This window comes from Neopelma chrysocephalum, unplaced genomic scaffold (genome assembly GCF_003984885.1).
Source record: "Neopelma chrysocephalum unplaced genomic scaffold, ASM398488v2 Primary Assembly neopelma1_23b, whole genome shotgun sequence".
Taxonomy (NCBI): domain Eukaryota; kingdom Metazoa; phylum Chordata; class Aves; order Passeriformes; family Pipridae; genus Neopelma; species Neopelma chrysocephalum.
This window is the reverse complement of record NW_020897692.1, coordinates 14,166,466-14,185,079: the sequence shown is the minus strand read 5'-3', so window position 1 is coordinate 14,185,079 and position 18,614 is coordinate 14,166,466. Positions and strand designations below refer to the sequence as shown.

General features: G+C 35.0%; 1 protein-coding gene across 9 annotated transcripts in view; it reads left to right on the top strand.

Annotated features, from left to right (window-relative positions):
- ADGRB3 (adhesion G protein-coupled receptor B3) overlaps positions 1–18,614 on the top strand; it is a 478,342-nt gene that overhangs the window by 228,532 nt on the left and 231,196 nt on the right. For all 9 annotated transcript variants that reach the window (XM_027698015.1, XM_027698043.1, XM_027698023.1 and 6 more), the window contains 2 exons: positions 5,354–5,422; positions 9,493–9,601. In XM_027698015.1, coding sequence (XP_027553816.1) covers positions 5,354–5,422; positions 9,493–9,601 — 178 coding nt within the window. The remainder of the gene's footprint in view (positions 1–5,353; positions 5,423–9,492; positions 9,602–18,614) is intronic.

Genomic DNA, 18,614 nt, shown 5'->3' with positions numbered 1-18,614 from the left:
TGTGTTTGCCTGTAGCCAGCTGACAGTAATAATTTTTTTTTCAGACAGTGCTTTTCAAAAAGTATTTTTAATGAACAATCCTTTTTTTAATTGAATGAGAGTCTATCTTTTCCTACTTTCCTGGTTTTACCATTAAGCAGTGTGTATTCACTGAAAACTTTTCATGCAGTCAGAAATCTAATATCCCAGGGTGACTTCTTCATGGTTCACAGCCACTACAGAAATCTTGGAACCAGTCTCAAGCAACTGCTTGACAGAAGTGATTTTGTTCATGGGCTTAGCAGATCAGGTCATTTGCAGTTTACATATATTACAGAGAATTTGATTCTTTTCCCACTAATAACGGCACCAAAAGTTCTGTTCACTTCAGCAATGTAGAGATGTTTCCAGGATTCGTAACAGTATTCTGGCACAACTTGGCAAAATTATTAACTATTATTTAAATAATTTTTAATTAATAATTTTGAAGGGAAGACATTAAAATTCATAAGCTGCATTCTGAAGGAAATAAGGAAGGATTTCTCAAATCAAAGAAAAATAGCTATATTTCAGTATTTGCATGCCTAAATACCAAGAATTCTTAAATCCCAGCAAAAAAAAAAGTACTGAAATACAGTCAGAAAAAATAAAAGTTAAAAAAAAATTAAAAGAAATTGCGAGCTAAGGTAAAAAGAAAACAATGCATGGTGTTCAGGAAAGTAAGTGAAATCAGAATTAAGCATATGTTTTGCCCAGGGGGTATATTTAGCAATATTCCCATTACTGACATCTGATGATATAAAATGAAATCCTGTCTCAGTAACATAAGTTTAAAATTTACTGTCAATTTCTGAGAAGCATGGATTTTTCCATATGTAACAATACTTCATATTGTACCATACTCTGGAGGATTGTATTTACTTTTTATTTTTACTATCACATATTTTCATACTTCCTAGTCCATCATCAAAGTAAGTGACAAAATGGTGGAAATGAAATTAATTTGCACAAAAATTCTTTCTGAAGAAGCCCTATGTGGTGTTCTAATTACATTCTACTTTTTGAACTAGATGAAGAGCAGAATTTTTTATTGGTGAATTTCTGTTTTAAAGAAAGGATCAGAAAAGCATGAGTGAGGTTTAAAATCTCTGAAAGTCATAATTTATCATTTTGCATAATGTCAGAAAAGTAGGTTAGGATGAATTGTGGGTAACAGTACTTTTTAAGACCTGAAAACAACACTTGCATTAAAACTGAGAAAGGAATAGCACATATGTCTGAGTATATTTATTTCTTATACATTCCATCCATCTGGATAGTCCCTCAACTGCCTATAATCTCTGTCTTATATCTAGTATTAATATTCATGAATAATGTAAAAGATGTGATTCAAAGATTCCATTAAAAAAATGAACAGAAAAGTGAGATCAAATTTCTAATTACTCAAAATGAATGTGCTACTGCCTGATATGCTGCATAGTAAATGTCACTTGTTTAGGCAGACAGATACCAAGAGCAAAATAAAGTTTCTAAAGTATACATATCTAGTGGCAAGTTATTTATTATGCAACTCTTTTGCCTTTTGCATCTTTTAACCTTTTTTTGCAACAATATTTATATATACATTGCATATACAGTGTCAGGAACAAAAATAACCCTGTATTAGGCAGTTAAACAAGAAGCTGTCCTGCATCAGTGACTGAAAATTGCAGTACAGTAACAGACATAATTGCAAGACGAGTCATTCAATTCTTCTGCAAGCAAGGTCTTTCATGTAGTATGTGAATTACACTAAAATACCCTGTATAGGTACACTGAGGTAATGTTACACTCTACTTATGTTAGAAGGATCCTACCAGGAAGATAATAAAAATTCTAAATAAACATAATATAAGCAACAATTTGAAACACTATTCAGAGCTGTTCTAAAAGTGCTTGAGCTACCTTTCAGGACAGGACAGCAAAGTGAGTTGTACAATCCCCTGATGCAGCGGCCAACATGAAACAAAGTTTATCCCCAAAGAATTTAGAGCAATATAATCCCATTTATATTAGCCACAGGCCCATTGCTGTCAGTCAGGGATTAAGAGGATTGTCCAATCCTTTTTCCCCCTCCACCTTCCTCCTCCCACACACATATTTCCCTGTGTTGAAGTCCAAAACTGGAGGTGACTTAAGGCTATCCATTAATTCCTCTTAGGGAGGAATTCTTCTCTAGCTGTATAAAAGGATTTATGGCAGCTTTATGCCTGCAGAGAGGGTCAAAGAATTTGGACTGGAATAGAGAACTGCAGCCACAGTATTATAGAAGAAAAAATTGAAAGGAAGGAAATTAAATTAGGAAAAACATAACTGTCCATTCCCAACTGTAATTGGCATTATCACCAAAAAAGCCTGGGCAAAAATAAAGGACTTCAAAATTTGGCTCTGGCTGTCCCAACATTTTCTGTAGTGGCCAGATCAGTAATATTTAAGCCCTGCCATGAAAGGAAGGAGCTTCAGTCTACAGGGAGGTCCAGCGTTTACTGCAGTAATACCTTCGGATCACATCCATAATGCTTCTAAAATTTGGCCTTCATACCTTTGTCAATCATTTTACTAAAGGGCCATGTTGTTTCTTGCAGCATTCATGCAATAAACAAAGAAATAGTCAAAGTAAAAGAATGAATTTTAACCCTTCCTCTCCTGCTACATTTTTGGACTGCATCTCATGTCTATTTATTATTGAAGCAGGAAATCCATTTAATCATCCTCTTTTTAAGCAAAGCAGTGGTATTGCTGACTCAAAAAGCTACATACATCTCAGCCTCCACTGCTACCATAAATATGACATCAACCAGGGATAGAAATAGAAAAAAAAGTTCTCAAGAAGAAAGACATTCTTGTTGCCCAGTTCATCATTTATGGTTTATTGGCAAGTATGAAGTATATATTAAGTTATTGCTCATCTTTTGTTTGTGCTCGAGTCTACGATTATTGATAAGATTTTCACATATATTTCTGTCAATAATTGGTCATTTTAATGCTTACATGTACCTAAAATAAACGTAAACTTTAATTAACACATAACATTATTAGCAAACCCATGTAATATATCATCTATAAGAAACATTTTAACTCCTTAGTGTTTTTCAGGCAATCTAGGCTCCTCTCAGATAGTTGTCATTACGTGGACATGGATACTGTTGCAATTAAGGCTTAAGCTGTTTCTGCAGGGGAATCGGTGGCTGCAATGTAATGCAAAACTAGCTTCAAACCAGCTCCCTAGTATGAGAAATTATCCCACACTGAGTTCCATGCTGCTACAGCTAGACAGCTGATGACACCCTAACAAGTTACAGTTAAAATTTCTGTCAACTACATTTCTACAATATTACACTGGAAGAGTGCAGAACTACCGTGTTTTGAAAAGCATTTTCCTCAGGCAAAATCTTCATAAGGCCAACTCTACCTACTCTTCTCCAAAATTACAATGCTCTAAAGTAAAAGTGGTTATAGTGCCATGAAACTGCCTTGGCCAGTTTAGTTTATTTTACCTGGGGAACCAGTGAAGATGGACATTTTTCCTAGATGAAGTTGCATCTGCACAATTGTGATTTGATGACCTGGTTAAACTGGCACAATCCTTTAAAATGAATACTAAACATAACTCCTTGCATTGTGCTTAATTTTACTACTGAAGGCCTGAAAGACATTAAATGTATTCCTGGTATGTAAGCAATACATAGTATATATCCTCTTCTTATCTTCAACTTGACTAGAAACTTTTATTCAGTAATGCTGCAAACTGGATCAAACCATGAGAGCATTTTTCTTTTATGTTCTATCATTAATCCATTTTGTTTCTTCTCATTACGTTTTTTGTGTTACTGAAGCTTATGGATATTTTGCTACTGACTTCAGTGAGAGGAGAGTTGTGGCCTCATTAATGTACAGGATTATTTTGCCCAAGTTCAGCAAAGTATCAGTCACCTCTATATTAAATTTGATCAAGTTAAAGCAATTTTTATCTATGTGAATTTTATAGTTAACATAGTTAACTTCCTAGTGATTAGGCAAAGATAGATCCTCTTCCTTGTCAAGCAGTTAGTGTTAGGACTAGATTAAATTGGTAAACTGTTGTAATGTAAAAATAGTTTTCACAAGTTTTATTCAATTTTGTATCCTAAAATGTTTTACTTATATGATTGTGGACACCTTAAGTGTCTGTGACTTCTCATATTTTGAAATTAAAGTCTTTTCAAGCATGCCAAACACTAAGGTTGGAAGTTATTTCTGCTCTAATTTTTGTCCCTGTGCAGTTGAATGGTTTGTACTTAATAATGAGTTAAAGTTACTTCTTACTTAAACCTTATTTAAATCCTTTTTATCCCCCAAATTTGCTAAAAAGTAAGTGCAGGTGAAGTAATGACCATTAATCTGAGTTCCAGCAGGGTCCTGTGGTTGGTATTCCAGTTAAAGATTTTTTAGAGGTTGTGAGAAACTCAATTGCACTCTTCAGTTAAGGTTAGTGGAAAGTACATGTGTCTTTTATGAAGGAACAGATAAATTATAATTGGCAGGCTGTAGACAAAATTGACATTCTGCACAAAATGTGATACAGAGATGAGAACAGACTGCACAAATTCTTAGCTTTTAAGGATGAAGAAGTTGGGAATACAAATTGGTAGAGAGAACAGACAAAATTAGAAAGGAAATTTCTCCACAAACATTTGGAAGAAAGTGATTTTTAAAATGTATGATTCAAAATCAAAGATGTCTTAGCATTTTTTTTCCCTTATTCTTAAATGAATAGGAGAATCAGATAAAGAAATTAATAGGCTAAGGCCAAAGAAATAGAAACTAATTATTGCTTTTATATTGAAATTCCTGGAAGGATAGACGTAGATGTAACATTTAAAAGTAAGAGGCACCTGGTTTCAAACAGTATTTGCCAATGAAATACTGTTATATGCCCTGTGTTTGATTATTACGGATAATTTTCATGTTTTGAATAGAAACTAAAGACCCTGAGACTGGTGTTTTCTCAACTATACTTTGGGTTTTTTGCAAAATTTATAGTTGTCTTGTTTCTGGAATGAGAGTAATTTCCAAATAGAACACCATCACACTTAGAAGTTTAGCAAGCCTAAAATGGTTCTTGTTTTATACAAAGCATTACTATGGAACTTGATTATATAGCCAAAAATGAAGAATTAACCATGTATTATGTGCCCTTTATTTTGTTACCTCATCTCTTCTACTTACAGAAAAGAGGCTGCAGAACTGCATCTGTAATAGAAAAAGGAAAGCTTTCTTAATGTCAAATTAAGGATATGGTAGTTTATGTCATTGAAATAATTTTACTTTATCTTTTATCTAATTGATTTTTCAGAACTTCTTTCAAATCATTAGTAATCTCTTAGATGAAGAAAACAAAGAGAAATGGGAAGATGCACAACAGGTAAGATTTTACAAAGTTTTAAAAATCAGGTTAAACATGCACCCTACAGAAAATCCTAAGCAAGAGAATATTTTGGAAAAAACGGATCCTTTTCAAAAAGCAGCAATTTCAGGACCCACTGGCTAATTACTTAGATTAAAATTATGTTAAGAATATAAGGTGCTTCTCTTGATAAACAGATTTTTCTTATATTCCATAGGATATGGAATATCCTATGTCTTTGCTTTGGATGTTGTATTGAAGTACATACAAAAACTGAAAAATGCTATTAAAGACTATCTGCAGTGCTGCTTTTGTTAAACACAACACATCAGAACTCACCTAAAGACCTCATATGACACCATCAAAGAACTTACAGAAATGTAAACAATAGACCTTTTCTAAGAGGTTGTATTTAGGAGAACAGTTGTAATTCTTAGACTAACAAATTTCTCAACTAATTTAGATATGATGATAGCATTTTATAAAATAGGAAAATGTAGCAATAAAACTTCACTATTTTATAATAACAGAGTTTAAAATTCAAATAAAACTCTTTTTTTGGATATGAGAATTTCCTGTATGCTTATACCAAGAAATTATAAGACAATAATTATATCATTATAAAAATATAATGGCCAGTCTTCGCGAACGAAGATTTGGGGAAAGGTCTTTTACCTTTCCAGCCTGCGCAATGGATTTTTTAGGTGAGACACAGCCTGCGCTGAACTGAGCCCACCCTTTAATCCTAAGGTTATAATAATTATATAAATATATATTAAATAAAAATATTTATGTTCATGAACATGACCATAATACCGTCAAATTTATTTAAAATTTATTTATATACAAATAACAGTGACAATGGAGATAAACATAGTTATGTACAGAGGAAAAATCATGGAGGTGGTCAAAGCCAGGGAAACATTTCTATATAAAGAATGCTTAAACAAAGCAAGGTCCTTCAGTATGGAAAATAGTCAAGTGCACTTATGTGCAATAGAAGATTTTAAAATCAGGAGTGGTTTGGAGAATGTGATGCGTTGTCTTCTTCTACCTCCACCTTGCCTGCTTACCCATGCCTTGTCCACCATCTGTCCCACAAAGATCAGGAGGTGACTTAGAAGGAAATTCTGAGAACATGGAGGTAAAAGAGGGAAAACAAATCTCCAGTTCCCTCCCTTCCTTGCTGCTGATAGAAGAAGTGGTGTTGAAAAACAGAGAGGGGACAAGTTATTTCTACTTTTCCATAGCTCCTTCTCTCTGTCTCACAGCACTGGTAGGCAGGAGCCCAAAAGAGCACCAAGATGAGCTGTACACAGGAGCAGTGGGCCCATGGCTGCCTGGTGATAAAGCTAGAGTTCTGAGATATGACCCACCAAAAAAACCATACTGCTAGTCTTACTACTGTTCTTGCACAGTTACACAAGCAGTCTCAAAGAAACTTTGGAAGCGAGTAACCTTTCATATCAGCTAGGAAGGATGAGCAGGACCCCTAAGTATTCCTAAGATTCTTTTTTACTTTCACTATTGAAAGGAAAAAAAATCCTATGCGAAATATTATTTTCTATCATATTTTGCACAAAACATTGAAAATTTAGGGTTAAAAAGAATTGTATTATAAAACAGAAAAAAGTATCACTTGAAATTACTACATCCTGTGTGAAGATTTTTTCAGTTTATTATGTCAAAATCAAGGTAGGAACTGAACTTGAAAAGAATCTGTGCAAGCCATTATGTGCTGTGAATACAATCCACTAAAAACACTATGGACTAAAGGTCTGTTTCTGGTTCAACCACTCAAACAAATTTTCTGCAATAAAACATAGCAAACCTAGGTGCATTCTAACCAACCTTTTTGCCAGCTTGCATAGTTTTCTTAAACTCCTCAACTACTGTTAGCATAGATCTCAGCCTGTTTTCTGTATTCTTTGCTGGAAAGAAAGTCTTACTGTCAGCAAATTGCTGATTTCAGTCAAGTGTACAGCTGCAATGCCTCAGCACATCTTTTTTTCTAGATTAAATGCTAACAGTTGATACCATTAATTACAGGTTATATAGGATTCAGATAAGCAACTCACTTTAACGCTTGCCTTTTTTTCAAGAGCTGATGTAAAACATCAGCTTTAACACAGGAAGCCACTTCAAGTCCACAATGCATAAGTTTTATACCAGTGTTTCAAAACACAGGAGCTGTTCTGCATATTCTTCATTCATGGTTTGCTGGCATCCTATTGATTAACCAGTAATTCAGATAGATAAAAATGCAGAGTACCTCTGTAAGACTAACTGCTCAACAATTTCTGCTGAAGTTATTACTATAAAGTTTTATGTGGAAGAACTAGGGTTTAGAAAATCTTTTCACTGAAATTTTTCCTTAGTACATAATCTGTTAGTGTGTGTGCTATGAATGAGATGGATGCAAAAACCACACTTGCTACCTCAGTAACTCATCATTAGGAAATGGAAGTTAAATCTCCTTCACCTGAAGCAATATTTGCAACCTGCTAGGATAATAAATGTCACAACAAATTCTTCTTCAAAATAGTATTGCTGACCTACCTTTTATAAAAGATCCATGGAGAAAACAAAGCACATTGTGAAATTCTCTAAGCAATTCCAAACAGCTATGGATCTAGATAGATAAAGCAAGATGAAGATGGAGTGCAACATGAAGCAATTTATAGTCTCTATAGGCATTTTTTAGAGTCTGTAGTCCCAGCAGTGGAAAGAATGGGTTGAATTTTGCTCATCAAGTAAATTTGGACATCTCACTGATATGAAGTAAAAAGCTCCATGAACAGGTCATCCATTGTTTTTCTATTACTGAAAATTGTATTGTTCATAACAGGCCATAAAAACCAAAAAGGATTTTTTTATATATGTGATATGAACAGAACTTTTAAGCTTATTAATAACTGCTTTGATCTTTAATGTTGTTTTGCTAATGAATCATTATTGTTGAAGATAAAAAAAGTTAATGTTTTTGTGATCGTAGTAGCTTACAGCTTTGCAAATAAAATTTCTTGGAAATGTGCTAGTCCTTATCATTTTGAAAGTCAAATTGAGAGGCTATATTAGCAACACCAAGGCTACGGCAATTTATTTTAGTTTACTGTGTCCAGTTCTAGTGCAAGACATGAACATAATGGAAAGAGCCCAGCAAAGAACCATGAAGACATTTAGGGGATTAGAGCATCTGATATGCAAGGAGAGGATGAAATATCGGATACTATTTTGCTTGGAAGAGTAAGGGTCCTGGCAATACTAAGAAATCCTGAAGGGGGGGGGATTAAGGAAGACTGAGCCAAGTCTCAGTGGTGTGCAGTGACAGAATAAAAAACACGGGCAAAACTAAAATACAGAAAATGCCATTTATAAATAAGAAAGACTGTTTGGCTGTAAGAGTCATTGAATGCTAGAACATGTTGTGCAGACAGGTGCTGGGGTCTCTGTCCTGGGAGACATTCAAAATCCAACTGTATGTGGTTCTGGGCAGCTTACTAGAGCTCATTTTGCTCTGCACAGAGGGTTGAACTAGATGATCTCCAATGACCCCTTCCAGCTTCAGTTATTCTGTGATTCTACTACTCCACATCAGCAATGAAAATAGAACTACCAGTAAAAATTTATATTACTTACACTTTGATTAAAGCAACAAAATCTATCATCCTGGAGAGGGCATGGTAAGATTTGCATTCAGCCATTGATATCAATAGTTCTGAAGTTACTGAAGATATCTTCCAGAGGAAGGAAGAATATTTTAATTAGAATTCTTCTGTAATATGAAATGCTGTAACCATTACGGAAAGTAATGGCCAATAAGTTTTTGGTGCAGTGAGTTAGAGCAAGCATTCCACAGTTCCAGTGCAAAGTTGACTTCACACAACTTTCTGGGAAGTAGTGTCTGTTTGCATCAGGATTTAATAACAAATGGGTTGTTTTACAGTAATAGAAAATGTTTCGTTTTGAAACACGGGAAGAGCAGCTTGACTGTTAAGTCTCACATTTTATTTGAATTTGCTGCTGTAGAGATTTTGATATTATAACTATTGGTTATAATAAGGTCGTGTCTTACCTTCCTCTGTTAGATCTATCCAGGCTCAGTGGAGTTAATGCAGGTGATTGAAGATTTTATACACATTGTTGGAATGGGAATGATGGATTTTCAGAATTCATACCTAATGACTGGAAATGTAGGTAAGAAATAGAAATTTCTTCTATCAAATTTATGACCTATTGAAAATCAGAAATTGCAAGTATATAGAGTTGCTACTTCTATCACAATCCAAATTGGGCTGCTCCTTCTCCTCCAGATTATCTCTATTGCTTGGTTATCTCCTCTCTGGTTTAGCATACATGGAATGCCTTACACACTGAACTTCTCATATCTCAAGATCTAAATGCAAAGTTTCTGAATCAAAACTAGGAACATACTCATCAGAATACTATGAGCTATGGGTATATGCTAGAGTGTTTCCAGGATATGCAGTGTTTCAAATGTTAATTTATGAAATTGTGCTAATTAAGATAATATTTATATACTTAATAGCTTGAGAAATGTTTATTTTGTTGACATTATATCTTTTAATATTCCATTCTTCCAAAGAACAGTCTTTGCACATGTTATGCTGTGATAATAATCAGCATAAACAGATAAGCAGTAACTGAAAAAGGATCTATTAATTGCCAAAATAATTTAAGCCTATAATTTCTTACATTAGTTCTTCTATGTGTGACAGTTTCAAAATTTCATTCAGATTTATTTTTCAAACTTTGTTTAAGCTACTGGAATGTTACCAGGCAATATAGTCATATAATAACAAAATCAAATATGAAAATGCTTAGCAACTGAATTTCATTTATTAGTAGTCATAAATGCTTCTGCAATATTGCAACATTTTATTAAAAATTCAACCCAAAAAATAGTTTGAAAAGCTATTCTCTAAACATTTTGTCTTTGCCTAGTACCTTCATTATTCAATTAACTTTCCATAGCTGCACTTTTAAAGTGCCAGGAAAGTGTTAGGAAGTTATATGTAATGAACGAATTCAAAATATGTGTTTATCTGATAGCAAAACTTCTGGTGTTAATAATTCTTTCATATTTTAAGTTAGAATCTTATTGCAGTAAGTTCTTCAGCATGTCATTAGAATGAGTTAGAAAATATGGTCATTTTGAAATTAGTTGGCAGAATAAAGCAGGGAAAATGTTGGATTGACCCCATTGAAAATTTAGCTTGCTGTGCAATAGTAAATATTTATTATTGTTCTTCAGTTCATATTATAGAGTGACAGGACTGTAAACACTAGCCCCTGTAAGGCACAATCTTGTACTGGAGGCATGTCAAAGGACTCACCAAAAAGCACTCTGGAAGTCTTAAAATGTTTAAAATATTTCAGTATGGTTTTAACCAGTTATTTATTTTTTATTATTTTTATTGTTTACTGTTTGCACTGCAGTACCACTTAAAGCTTCTTCCAGTTGTCAGTCCTTCATTATGCACAAATTTATAAAGAAAAGTATCTTTTCTGAAATGTTTTTTTCATGGCATTTTTATGACAAAATAAAAAGATAAGCTTATTTAAGGAGCACAGCCCCTGTTGCTGGGCACACTGTAATGCATTGTAATACATTTGTCCTCTGAAAAATGTGAAAAAAACCCAAACTGGAAAATGTTTTAAGAAAATGCATTGAAATAATCTGTGTCTCTATATATTCATGGCTTTGCATGGGAAACAGCAACATCTTTTCAACTGAGTCAGAAACCGTGCTGTGCACTGGCTAGTTTAGATAAATGCAGAATCTTAACAGTCTTTCTTTTTATTATCTTTCTCTTCCCACATAAAAGATATTTTTAGGCACTCAAGAGTAGGCCTGTTCTTAACTATAAAACCATCAAAGGAATAGAAAGAAACTGAGAAAAATAAAATGAATTTATAGGTTTAATCTGACTACCTAGCTCTGTGCCTTGAAATATTGGCATGAATTTATCCCCTGTATGCTTGGTCAACCATCAAAAAAAGATAGGGTCACTGCTGTGCAGATCATTGACCAGAATACTTGTGCTCAGGTGACATGCTGAGACGGGGACAGAAGGTTCTTATCAGCAAGGAGTAATTTCTTATTTTCACTAACAAGGAAGGAATGTATCTGGAATAATTCAGTTTTAGTGTAGCTGTCCTCAGAGGGTTGGCATAACTGTCTGACTGCCTATGTACTTGGAATTTAGGAAACATTTATGTTGATCTCAGCTGAGAAGAATAAACTATGCAGTTGCTGACTTAGCATTAATTGTTCTGTACCACTGAGAGATTAAAAATGTCTGAGGTCTTATCTATAACAATATTCTTTCAAATGAACAAACACATTTAATGCAGGAAGCAGATATTGTGCATAAAGGAAACTGAACTTTTATCTATATTCATCTTTAAACAGACCAATCCAGTAGAATAGTTTAAAGAATAGTATCATTGAATGGTTTGGGTTAGAAGAGATCTTTTCCAGTCACTCAGGTAGCTCAGACCCACATCCAATTGACCCTGAATGTTTCCAGGGATGACGTATCTACCACCTCTCTGGGAAACTTGTTCCAGTGTTTAACCATTCCTGTTGTAAAAAAAGTCTTCCTCGTATCTAGGCTAAATTTACCCTCTTTTATTTTATAACCGTTAGCCTGTGTCCTGTTGCAACAGGCCCTAATACAAACTTTGTCTGCATCTTTCTTATGGGCTCCATTCCAGTAGTGAAAGGCTGCAATAAGGTCTTCCTGGAGCCTTCTCTTCTTCAGGTTGAACAAGTCTAACTCTCTCAGCCTGTTTTCATAGGAGAGGTGGTCCAGCCCTTTGATCATTTTTGTGATCCTCATCTGGACAACTCAAAACAGGTTCATGCCTTTCCTGTGCTGGGGATCCCAGAGCTGGATGCAGTACTCCAGGTGGGGTCTCACCAGGGTGAAGTAGAGGGTCAGAATCATCTCCCTCAAACTGCTGGCCATGCTTCTTTTGATGCAGCCCATGATAGAGTTGGGTTTCTGGGCTGCAAGCGCATATTGCCAGCCCAGGTCCAACTTTCATGCCTCAGTATCCCCAAGTCCTTCTCAGCAGGGCTGCTCGCAATCAGTTCATACCCCAGTCTGTACTGATAACAGGGGTTGACCCAACCCAGGTGCAGCACCTTGCACTTGGCCTAGTTTAACACCATTTGAGGTTCCCATGGGCCCACTTCTTAAGCTTGTCCAGGTCTGTGGTGTGTCATCCACACCACTCAGTTTGGTGTCATCTGCAGACTTGCTGAGGGTGCACTTGATCCTTTTGTCTGTGTCATTGAGGAAGATATTAAACTGTACTTGTCGCAGTACAAACTCCTGAGGGACACTACTTGACATCAGTGTCCATCAGGACACTAAGCCACGAATTGCTACCCTCTGGATTTGACCATTCAACCAAATCCTCATCCACCAAAGAGTCCCCCTATCAAATCCATCTCTCACCAGTTTAGAGGGAAGGATGTTTTGGGGACCATGTCAGAGGTTTTACAGAAGTCACTCTATCATAGAAGGCCACTAGGTTGGTCAGGCAGGACTTGCCTATGGTGAACCTGTGTTGGCTGTCTCAAATCACCTCCCTGTCCTTCATGAACCTTCGCATAGATTCTGTGAGGTTCCCAGGCACGGATGTGAGGCCAACAGGTCGATAGTGCTCAGTGTCCAGGGGTCCTAGTTATTCCACAGACATTTACCATAAAATATTCTCTCAGGACCTTCACATACTTTTTGCTATATTTCCTGTGTCAATTCACTTTAAAGTTCAGATATATGAGAAAAGCGATTCAGTACTAAATATGAACTGCTGCTTCTTGTCAGAAAAAAAATCCAATTTTGTAGCAAATTTCACAGTAATGCACTGAGTACTTTTTTCCTTCTACTAATTTCAGTTTACAAATTCATTTCTAATTGAATGACGTTTCTAAGTGAATAGTGGTATATATACAATTTGAACATCTAATTGTGTTTGACAAATATGCTAATCTCCTGACTTCTTCCCCAGAGGGGATTTTATTTTCTCTTCCTTTCAAGACACACAAACAAGTAGCTGTGGCTTAAAAAGTTACTACACAAAAGCCATGCTGCAAATTGTGACTGTCCACTGCATATTCTGAGTTCATGACAAATGGGAAATGATGAAAATTACCTTAATTATACGGTAGACTATCAAAAGCCACATTATAATGTGTTTGAAAATAGCTGAGATACAAAAGGGCAATTGCCATACCACTGTTAAACTTTTCAATGTGATGACTTTTAACTCAAATTTTTAATTACTTCTTAACAAAACATCAAAGACTGGTTTAAAATCCAGATGATCCAATATCTGTACTTTATTAGGTTATTTAAGCAGCTCAGTAAAACCATATGTATTTCCATTAAAGCAAGGCCTATCTCCTCTTAGCTTTCCTCTCAAGGATAGAGAATATCCTATGAAAAACTTAACAAATGTAAAAGCAACAATTTGCTTTGATTGTGCATGGCTGGGACAGATGGTATTTGTTTTATTTGTATGCTCTCAGTTCTGTATTATATTCCTTTAAGAAATGATTAGGTGAAAGAAAAGCCTCTGAGAGGAGGTAGAAGCCTCCTTCCTCATACTGCTCCTTCTCTTCTTCTTCCTCCACCTCCTCCTCATCCTCCTCCAGACCAGCTGAGCAGGCACAGGAAAATTATAGTGTGAACAAACAGAAGCTTTTGCTACCACTCAAGAGTCCCTTAATTCACTGGAAGCACAGACCCACCTGCAAGGATACAACATGCAGAGCAAAAAAAAATCTTTCAAGCCATGTTATCATTTTCTGTTAATTAATTGCTTTCAGTTTTGTCTGTTTTGAAAGTTGACTTCCTGATTTTAGATTAAGTAATAATCTTGGCTTTTAATAGGCTTTTTTTTTTTTTTTTTGGAGCACTGAAGGCCAGAGCAGATCCATCTTGGGGCTTTGGCTGATTTGGGGTCCCATCACAATAAACCACTGAGAGCTTTGAAGATGTGTACTAGATGGTGGGTAAACTGCTGATAAGAAATATTCCTCTTTAACTTAAAAAGAAAATTTCTAGACTGGAAGATTGGAGTGCCAGAGGCATAGCTGTCTTTAAAGGTATAGATGGAATGTGGAACTGGAAATAGGGATTAGTATTAGGAGATATGTATTTTCTATGGCGGATTAGGATTCCTCTGTCAGGGAAAATTTTCCCTGTGTTTTCAAATATATTTCCTTAAAAGCAGCAGCCAAAAATTGGTTAAAGGACACTCTCTTGTCCAAAACCAAGCTTACAGGTCTTAGTTGATATTAATGAGAAACCAAATAATCTTGAAGTGCAGTGTGTTGTCATGGATGAACTGACAGAAAATAAAAAGAATTTTCAAGTGAAAAGCCACTTTTTGTTAATGTTAATTTTATGAATACCAATGTTTGAATGATCAGTAATTTTATAAAGCATGCAGATATCACAAAGTCACGCAGACTAGTCAAAGACAGGAAAAACTGAAGATCTCCAGGGGGTACAGAAAAATGAAGAGGATATCTATCAGCAGATTAAATTCAGTGTTGACAGAAATGTAAGAGGGAGTAGTTCAAACCATTCAGAGAAAAGAATAGCATTAATGTGCAAAAAGAGCACTCTAAAAAATACAGTTTTGTTGGGTTTTTTTTTTAAATTTTCAGTAGCCATCACTTGCAATGCTCTTTTGAATTGAGATTTTATGGTTTGGATTCATTTTACTTACTTTAACCATCACAAAGTTTGACAAAGTCACCCCAAGCATTCTTTCAAATCAAGGGAAAATACTGCTCAGGAGAGCAACTCATACCATCTCAGATGTTTAAAATGAGGGTATGGTTTGTCTTCTGGAAGTTCTACCACTGGCCTTAAAGACAGCCTAGTGGCTAGCTCAGGTTTGAATGATTCATATCATCTAAAGCAAAGAGGAATGCTTTTTTATGAGTAAACAATACCTGTGAAAACCCAGACTGAGAACTGGAATTACATGTACACAACCGAAAAGTGAATACAAAGAGAAACTAGGCTGACATATCTGTTTAATCTTGCTCACAGGAAAAACCAAAGATTCCTAACTGTGCTTGAGCACATTTAATTCTGAATAAGCGTGTGACCAAGGTCTTACAAGGAATAAAATAGAAACAAGTAGATGTCTGTATGGTGCATGCAGCTAATATTATATGAAAAAATGAAGACATGTAACCCATACTTCTATGCATAAATCAACTTTTAACTAACAGCCTGTTATCTCTCTACTTAAAAAAGGGCTGCCGTGACATTGGTACTCCAAAGAGTAACCTGATCCAGTATAGTAATTAACATTTCATTTAAAACTTCATACTGAGCTGCTTACACAAGTTTTATAGACATTGGCAGAGAACAAAGTCTGATTTCTGCCTTCACAGACAGTCTAGAATACCATATGGGAGAAAATTATTTTAAAAGTATCCATTGCCTCCTGTCTTTGCACTTTATTGTTCCACCTTCAATCTTCCATTCCATGTTCATATCCATGAAATTTTACAAAAACATTAAATAATCCTGTAGTCATATGGATTATATCATAAAATTTTCCAGTCCTAGCTAGGACACTAAGAAATGTTAGTGACCAAAGGAGCTTTCAGAAGATGTACCTACTCTAGCTTTGGGAATCCTAGAAAATAAGCAAGCTGGATTTCTGTCTGTTATTGTAAGTTGATTCACCTTTTCCCAAGGTAAGATTTTTAGGTCTTGTACGTTGTAAATCCTGTTTATACTTTCTAAAAACTTCAGCACGTTATGTGATTTGTTTACTTATCCAAATGGCATCTACCTAATCTGCTTTGTATCAGAATTAGTGATGTGTATCTTAAATGCAGAACCCAAGATCCTCTGACTCATCTTTCATAAATGTAATACTGGCCTAAAATATACCAAGAGATTGAATTTATTTAAATGTTTCAAAAGGTCTTTTTTTCAAATATGTTAAAGAAAACAGAAGAAAAAAAAGCCACAGCATTGATATTAACTTGGACAAAGGTGTAAAGAAAGGGTCTAAAATTTTCAGTTAGGAAACAAATATTTTAATAAACTATTACACATATACTGAGAATTCATTTGTAATGAAATTACTGCTTATTCTGAGGCTGTGTAGTGCTAAAGCACAGCATTGTGAATTTTAAAGTGGTTATTTGTAGTTAACAAAAATTCAGCTGCTAATATTTCAACATTTTCTCCTAATATGAAAGAAAATTGGACCTGTCAAACAAACACAGATTTTGTAGAATGGCCCCAAACAGGATGGAAACTCTCCTGTTTCCGTCAAGTTATTCCAGAGTACCCCATGTTTTCACAAAGGAAAATTTAAGGGTACAGCCTTTAAGCCACTGTGTGAATTGCACTTGCTATTTTTAAGAAGATGAACAGGAATCACTTCTTGTAGTTGTTATAGATGTGTAAATACCTCTGTAATGATTAACATAATGATTCATTTTTTTGTCAAGAACAAGTTTTCACAAGAAAATAGTAAAGTGAAACTTGCATGGTTTTGCAATGAAATACACTCTTAATAGATATAAAAACACAGGTCATCTTTAATTCATATAGTATTTATATTGTCTTCAGACTTATATATGGCTTCTGAATAACTAGTAAACTACACACCAAAGTAAGCAATATTTAGCTAACCATCTTTTCTTATACTTTATTACATAGTTTTGCTATATAGACTTTTACCAGTTCTCCTTTCTTCTCAAAACAACCTAAAAGAGACAATGCCCAACATCTTCCCATTTCAGGCTAGGATCTGAGGTTTATGACTGTGTCTATAAATATGAATCAAAAAGGACCCAGTGCAGGCTTCAAAATTGTCCCATGGTTGTCCACACTATTTAATTCTTGGCACCTATCCAAACATTGTCAAGGTATGATTCAGGGAATAGTCCAGGTGAGAAACCAGTCCTCGTAGGCAGAATTAATACTTTTCTCATTGTACTGTGGTGTGTAGTTGGTCACACTCTTGTTCTTGGATAGCAAGCATGGTGGTCAGAACAGTTCTAAGTTCTGCCTTCTGCTGTATGTTTTTTTCATGCATGATTTTGGCTCCTGCTTCTCATCCTCTTTGTCGCACACTCAGATGTAGCCCACCAGTTTTTCCTGCCCCAAACTTGTATGCTGTTCCTTGAGCAGATGCTTTATTTATGTGAAAGTGAGCACTTGCCAGATTTTTTTCTTCAATCCTCAAAAAATCCCTCAACTCCTAAGATTCATACACAGCCAGTGTCACTCCCTTGTTCGACCCATATGTAAGAATCTGTGGCTAAACACTTCCAGAAGAGAAAAAATAGATAAAAGAATAGGGAAACTACTGAGAAAAGTCAATTGCAATTTTTTTATGCCCTGATATACCTCTGCTCCATATATATTCGTATAATTTCCTTTGCACCAGTCTCAGCAATTCCTTGATCGGATCAATATGTTGGCTTTCAGAAGACTCAAGCTTTCTCCACTGATTAAAGGAGAAAGACTTCATGCACGCTTTGAAGATCTAGCTCATCGCAGCATCTGATTTAGTGCCTGAAGTAAATGCTCGAGAGCTATATTTCTCTCTCAATATCAAATAAGCTTATTAAATGATTCCTGTTCCCTGAAAACTTAGCTGTGAACAGTGCATAAAAGACTAGAGCTTTTTCACTCTTTTCTAAAACTTCATATCAATGATCCTGATGAAATATGGCTCTCAGTTACTTAAGATTGAAAATTACAAATATCAAGGGAATGTCTACATGAATCTTTATCAAACAATCTTCATAAATGTGGATAAAAATCTAACTTAATTCGGTAGCTGTACTCAAAGTAATAGTCATAATTGTGTAGCTCGTTTTGTGCATACGATTTATTAATTAACCTTAGAGGTAAAGCTAAATAAATTAACTATTCAGGATTTTTAAATGGGTGCTATAGGAAACTGGAATAATCTATTTCCCTTCTCTACCTTATATTAAGTGGAGTAAAAGGTTCTAAAGAAATGGAAACTATAAAACATGCAGACATTCAGGCTTCAGGATCATTAAAAAACATACCTCCAACAGAAGCAGAAAACAATGACTACAATTTGTGGAAATTACTTTTTACAATATTTAAGTATATATCTCTTATATGCTTGTATCCTTCCTAAATTTCAA